Here is a 7225-nt window from a genome sequence, read left to right as displayed (position 1 = left end):
GTTGACAACGCCATGGGATATACAAATCAACTCAAAGAGCCCAGATCGATATTATGTTACTCTCATTAACTGCAATTATACTCTATTGATCTTTCATTGAGATAATAAGAGAGCACAAAAGAAAAAAGTGGGGATATTACCCACCATGGGAGCCCGAACCAAGTATAATGTGTGTCCTCAACATCGCTTTATTTTGTATGTGTCCACGAATTCATTATCGAGATCTTTGTGCCGTCCAACACCCTACAAAATCCATTACTATCGATGGGGTATGGGTTCACCATATTCCCTGCCACAAATACCATATTTTGGGTCGTATTTGTGTGTGGACACATGTGTCTGGGCACACGCGGGGTACTGAGGGCCATGACTAGGCAATGGACTTGCATAGACGTACAAACCCCATTTCCTCAGCAGGAATCATAGAGCTTAACTGGTTTGATGCCAATATTAAGTGCAACTAACTTACTAATGTTAGTTACTTTGCATATGTGGCAAATGACAACTACCTTTACCCCATCATATGTGGCACACGATTTTTCTGATTGATAGCTCACATTCACCGTGGGGTGACACACATCTTGATCCGAAAATTTGTGTTCCGCAACTTCAAAGTGGATGCCCTTTTTTTCATATTCTCTGACAAGGGTCTGTAGTACTACTAAAAAGAGTTGTGGGTATTTTTGCTACATTACTAGCTCGTGCTCCCTCCGGTCCTCTTTAATCCATATATAAGATTTTTCTAAATTGAAGTCAAACTTTGTAACATTTGACCATATTATATGGAAAATATCAACATCTACAATACAAAATTATACAATATTAAAATTAAATTCATGACACATTTAATGATATTGATTTCGTATTGTGGATGTTGATATATTTTTTCCGTAAAATTGGTCAAATTTTACGAAGTTTGACTTCAAAAAAATCTTATATGCGGACAATTCATGTATGTGTACTGTTGATTTCTAAGTACTATAAGTACCAACTCGTATGTTTGTAGTACTATTTTCAACACTGAAGTTTGTTTTGAATTGTTTTAATATTGAAGTTAGCCAGTACTTACTACTACATTACTAACTGTGATGGTCGAAATACTTAGAGCATCTACAGCCATAGCCCATAGACATCAAATTTGGGCCCTTGAACGCCTGGGGATGCGCTGAAACGCGTCCGCGGATAGTGACCAGTCAGACCTTAAATTTTTCCTTCGCACAACCGAACACCTCAATTAGCGAGCCTCAGATTCATACAAACACATGCAATGTAACGTAAACTCAAATCCATCCGGCTAAATAAGCACATGTCATCAGACTACCAAAATTTGGCTTTAGTGTAGTGTCAAAAAACATCTTACATTATGGGACGGAGGTACTGCTATGGATCATCCACGGCAGGCATTGCCTTTGCCCTTTCCGGCGCCCTTGTCGTCTTTCTCGTGGAAGTAGCGCTCGAAAGCACAAAATGGATCAAGTCGGATTTGCTCTTCACCGGAGCCCTCATCCTCTCCTTCCTACGGCGGGCACACTGGTCCTTGTAGCATGCATATTTGGGCGGACCGAAGATGGGGAGGCTAACGGACTGCGATGCTCTAGCCCCGGCGAATTCGAGCGGCCGTTGCGCCGAGGCAATGGATGCGTGCCGGACTGATCCCATATCCGGTCGGAGTAGTCCTCCCAGGAGCGGCGAAGGGCAATGCGGACGGCCATAGTCTCTTCCATCTGGCATGGGACGAAACCCAGTCGACAGATCTAAAGTGACCGGAGTCAAATCCGTTGTCCGCCATGCCGTAGAAGACCGGAGCTCGCCGAAAGTGAGCTTGTGGCGAAGCCGAGTAGAGTGAAATGGCTAGGGTTTTGTCCGGCAAAAGAATGGAGACGAATATATGTGGGGTCGGGGTGGCCAATGTGGGTTAGATCCGACGTGGATAGGAGGGGTGCCGGTCGGCCCGAGCGTTTGAGGCCGATTTGAGGCACCCGGATGAGTCGCGTTTTTTGACCGGCCAGTGAACGGGCAGCCCGCCGGGGCGTTTGGGGCTGGTTTTAGGTGCCCATTTGTAGATGCTCTTATAACCAAAAGTTACTCCAATGAGGCTTGTTCAACAACAATCTCTCATTTTCGTTTTCTCTGCAAATAATGGTTGATACTTATAATAACATTTGCAGACATGTTTGTCAACTACTCATAATAACGCTTGCAGACATGTTTGACGATCGACTAATCGGCGAGAATCTTGCGGGCGCGCTGGTTCGCTTGCTTCACCCTGGAGTTGAGTTCTTCCACGTCGCCGTGCATATCATCGAGTGCTTTGTTTTGCCTGAAACGTTGGATAGCACATAAGATACTCGATTCAAAAGTTCTGATTAATCTTCAGTGTGGTTCCACGCATATGCAGTAAACTAAAGACTTTACCTATCAAGCTCTGATCCCATGTCAACAGCCATGCCCTGGAGCTGCCCCAGCACGCCACTGAGGTCGTCGAGGGCATCATCCTGCTTTTTCTTCTCCAACTGGCGAAACGAAAGCACTTCTAAATATACTTATATTTCGGAGATACTTCTCCATGGAGGCCAGTGAGTCAAGAGCATGCACGAACCTGAACTTTGTCCATGGCATTTGTGGCATCGCCGTACTCGCGGGTATTCCCCTTCCCTCGAGGGCTCAGCCCTAGCTTATCCCTCTGTTCCATTCGGCTCGTCTTCTTTTTGAAGGAATCATCTGTGTCATGGTTGCCAAGAAATAATGAGCACGCCTCATGATCCAAGCATTTTATTAGTTAGTGTACTAATATTAGGTTGTACTCCCTCCGTAAAGAAATATAAAAGCGTTTGCGTCACTACTGATCTAAATGGTCTTATATTTCTTCACAGAAGGAGTATCTACGTACCTCGCGACACTGGCCCCTTGATCTTCTTTGTTTTCTTGGGCTTCCATGGCTTGGAGAAGAACCCTCCAAGGCTATTCAGGAGCCCCTCACCCTAGAGATTCAAACATCGACATCACAGCAATTAGGCACCACACATTTCAAACAGGCCTCGGTGTAAGGTGAGAACAGTAATTTGTCCATAGCGCATGCAGTTTATATATAGTACAAACAAAGTAAAATGGTGGAGCATATGCACCTTGGCGAGGTCCTGATCGATCTCGACGGCTTTCTCGTGGGTCCTGCTGATCTGCTCTCCCTGCTTTTGCAGGGTTATCATCGTGTTGGCAGCATCCTCCTTGATGTTCTCAGCGATACGGAGGCAGCCGTTGAGCGTGTCCGTGGTCTCCTCGGCCTTGTACGCCGCGTAGTTCTCGAGCTCCTCCACCGACTGGTTCTCCAGCCCGCCGGAGTCCTTGAACCCATCCTTGTACTGCTTCTTGTTGCCGGTAGGAACCGAATAGGTGGACGATTTGGTCGGCTTTTTGGAGATGAGACCATCGTCGTCAGAGTCGGAGTCGACAGGACCCGGCTTCTTGGCGCCTCGTGCCACAGGCATCTTGTTGTCAAAGTGAAAATATAGTAGTAATAATAATTCTACGCTATTATAAACAAGGGGCAGGTTCCTGCAAATCAAACATGTGAAGGTCACATTGCCGTTGAAAAAACATGACCAACAATTGCAATTGCGAATGGGAAATCATGGTTCATCGCCATTGTCGATCCATAAAATCATCCTTATATAAAAACTAAGAAAGACAGACCTAATAAGTTTGGCAAAGAAGCAGCATGAACAAAAAGGTAACAAGAGAAAATTGAACTGCTAGAGAAACTAGACATGATGGCATAGGTAAAAATTTCCTCGCAAAAAAGAAAGAAATGAAAGAAGACATAGGTCAAAATTGTGTGTTCGTACGAGATAGATTTTGTCCTCCCGTTCCTCCACCCGCCTTGGAGGGCAAAAGAGGAGGCGAGCAATCTATCTGCCTTTATTGGATAGCTGACAATGAACTATTTTCACCATGTAAATCCTTCTCTCTATATAGTGGTCTATTTGCTAAACAAGATATCTAAAAAGGGCAAGTGCTTATTTTAGCTTCAACCTGCGATATGCCCGCGCACCATTGGATGCAGCCGAGCATTGGGGAGGATGTGGCTGCATGCAAGTCCTATAATGCATGCCTCATTTGCCATGCTATAAACGCAACAAAACGGAATGACAAGAGCAAATATTCTCTAAACTGTAACATTTGTGACTTGAGTTAATAGTGAAAGTAGTATTACTGTAGTAACATGCATGGTCGTGGTACTGACTTTTAGTAATGAAATTAGTATTACAATGTTAACTTTGATGTTCATAATACTACTGATCTTACCCCAAAATTAGTATTATAGTACTAACTTATATGATTGCAGTACTCAGGCTTAGTGTATAAATTAATCGTATAGTACTAACCTTTATATTCGTACTACTGATTTTTTAAGTACTAAAATTATTATTACACTAATAACTTACATGGTCTGAATTTTTAATGCTAAAAATAGAACTACTGTACTAAATCAAAAGAATCATAGTACTGCCTTTTAGATTAGCTGTTGGGATCAAGATCTAAGGAGCAGAGGGGGTGAACAGTCCTTTGAAAAATAACGCAACTACCAATTTTAGGTTGAATTTTTTTAGCTTAAGGCAACATGGACTGGACAACCAGTAGCACTTACTACCGCCGTCCTGGTTTATTGGTCCCATTAGTACTTTGTGTCAAGTTTTGACCATGGATTTAATTATCAAAATGTTAATGCATGGCACAAAAACGAATATCATTGGAAACTACGTTCAAATATGAATCCAACAATATAATTTTTTATGACATGCATTAACATTCTTCAAGTTAAATTTATGGTCAAATTTAGGCACAAAATACAAAGTGGACCGATAAACCATGACAGAGATAGTAACAAGCAAGAAATCAAGAGTAATAAGGAGCGGAAAAGTAACAAACTTGCAAGTAAAAAAGAGGTATAATTAAGAGAATGCAAACACTTGTGACATGAGAGTTTTTTTCGATGGTTTGAATAATTGACGATATCTTACGTCTACGTTGATGGATGCTTTGAACAAATTGGTTGTAGACTGGAAGAATACCGGTTGCGATGCCCACCAAGCGGCTCACAAAGTAGAACCAACCTATTCCGTGGTGGCTTGTACTTATAAGCCTCACTAAGGGTAGATTTTGATAAAGTAGGCAATCTTTGGGCCCGTACTAACTCTTGCGTCCTTCACACGTACAACTTGATAGGATCACAAGTGAGTCCTGATCACCTAGGATGCACTCACCATCCAAGAATAATAGATAAAGTAGTGTCATTTGATAATAAATCCTTAAAAAAACTCCAAGAAAAGCTTCTCTCAAGAATACATGGTAACACTCACTCATAAGGATCCGGTTGTGGTGAAGGAGATGAACTTACGACGCGTTTGATTCGACATTTTTCCTCTCCCGATTACACTACTTAGCGAAGAAGTTACCATTGTTTGGTACGACTGGGCCGGTTTCGATCGTTGTGTAATCCGATACGCCGTTTCCTAAAGCCGAAAACAAGGTTTACCTTGTGGGAACCGAAAACGCCCGATCTCCTTTTCCGCTCGCCCCCGACCTCGCCTGTCGCCTCCAACAGGATTCTCTCCCTTCGACGGCTCCCTTCTCTGCTGCGAGCAGTGACCTTCCCTCCCCGCCATGAGCAGCGACGCCAGCCCAACTTCCCCCATCCCTACCACGAGCAGCAACGCCAGCCGGACCTCCTTCTTCTCGCGAGCAACAACTCTAGCCGAATCTCCCCCTTCTCCGTCGCTAGCAGCGGAGCTCTCCCCATCCCCGTCGCGAGCAGCCACGCTTGCCGTACTGCCCCCTTCTTCGTCGCAAGCAGGCATGCATGCCGGCCGGGCCTTTCCCTTCTCCTCACTTCTTCCTCACTTCTTTTCTAACGCTCTAGTTTGGGAAACCAACCCTTCGTCGAACCAAACACATCATGTAATCAGCCAATCACCAGCCTAATACATTGTATTCTTATTACATATCTGAAAACGATATTCTAATGAATGAGGTGATTTGAGATGGTTGCCAACAAAAAAGGGGTACGGTTTTAACTATCCTAAAACACCAAGCTCCCTTGAAAGGAAGGGAGCGCCTATAGGGCGCAGCACGCGCTGCGAAGGAAGCGGGCGCGCACCCCTTGCTCCCCTTCTGGGTCGGCCCATGTGTGGCCGGGAGACCGCTTGTTTTTTTGCGGATGTTTCCTTTTTCTTATTTTTTCCAATAATTTCGGATAGCAAAAGGTCTAAATTTCAGGAAAGTTGCTAATTTTGAATAAAACAATCATGATTTAAAAAAAATCATGATTTCCAAAAAGATGCTCGGTAATTCAAAGATTGTTCATGAATTTGGCAAAAAATGTTCACAAATTTAAAACAATGTTCATGATTTCAAAAAAATGTTCGTGAAATTGAAAAATGTTCACAAAATAAGTAAATCATGATTACAGAAAAATGCTCTAGAATTAAAAAAATGTTCACGAATTTGTAAAAAAAATGTTCACAAACTCAAAAAATGTTAATAATTTAAAAAATTCAAAAAAATGTTTGCTGATTCGAAAAATGTTCACGAATTTGGAAAACATGTTCATGATTCAAAAAAATGTTCACAGATTTGGAAAAATGTTCACGATTCAAAAAATGTTCGCTAATTCTAAAAATATTCACGAATTTAAAAAAATGTTCATGATTTTGAAAAAGTAGTCTTTAATTTTAAAATGTTCATTATTTCAAAAAAATGTTCATGACTTAAGAGAATGTTCACAAATTTCTAAAAAAATATTGTTTATGATTTCAAAAAAAAATGTTCGTGAGTTTTAAAAAAATGTTCACAGTTTCAAAAAAAATATAAATGATTTATGAGTAACGATTTAGTAAAAATAAAACCATGATAGGTAGTGGGTCATCAAGCACATTTTCTAACCTAGACAAGTTGTCTGCAACGGGGTTCTCAGCTCCCTTTCTATCAATAATATGCAAATCAAATTCTTGTAGCAGGAGAACCCATCTAATAAGTCTAGGTTTAGCATCTTTCTTTTCCATAAGGTATTTAATAGCAGCATGATCCGTGTGAATAGTTACTTTAGAATCAACAATATATGGTCTAAACTTATCACAAGCAAATACAACTGCTAGGAATTCCTTTTCAGTAGTAGCATAATTTCTCTGAGCATTGTCTAGAGTTTTACTAGCATATTGAGTAACATTTA

At 41.8% G+C, this 7225-nt stretch overlaps 1 protein-coding gene across 1 annotated transcript; it reads right to left on the bottom strand.

The window, feature by feature from the left end:
* Window positions 1-2220: 2220 nt before the first annotated feature.
* Window positions 2221-5855, bottom strand: LOC125547049 (putative SNAP25 homologous protein SNAP30). Its single transcript, XM_048711084.1, has 6 exons — window positions 5587-5855; window positions 3126-3552; window positions 2891-2981; window positions 2600-2721; window positions 2416-2513; window positions 2221-2320 (listed from the first exon to the last, which is right to left on the bottom strand). Exons 1-6 carry the CDS (start codon window positions 5853-5855, stop codon window positions 2221-2223), a joined length of 1107 nt encoding a protein of 368 aa, XP_048567041.1.
* Between the last annotated feature and the right edge of the window lie 1370 nt (window positions 5856-7225).

The sequence above is a fragment of the Triticum urartu genome, chromosome 3, assembly GCF_003073215.2.
Source record: "Triticum urartu cultivar G1812 chromosome 3, Tu2.1, whole genome shotgun sequence".
NCBI lineage: Eukaryota > Viridiplantae > Streptophyta > Magnoliopsida > Poales > Poaceae > Triticum > Triticum urartu.
This window is presented reverse-complemented; position numbering and strand designations above follow the sequence as displayed.

What these genes read in the sequence shown, in the direction of transcription:
- LOC125547049 (XM_048711084.1), bottom strand. Translation starts at nt 5,855, where the DNA reads ATGCCTGCTTGCGACGAAGAAGGGGGCAGTACGGCAAGCGTGGCTGCT. An exon ending in ATGCCATGGACAAAGTTCAG is followed by an intron (nt 2,514 to 2,599) that starts GTTCGTGCATGC and finishes TCGTTTCGCCAG; the next exon opens with TTGGAGAAGAAAAAGCAGGA. An exon ending in ATGGGATCAGAGCTTGATAG is followed by an intron (nt 2,321 to 2,415) that starts GTAAAGTCTTTA and finishes CCAACGTTTCAG; the next exon opens with GCAAAACAAAGCACTCGATG.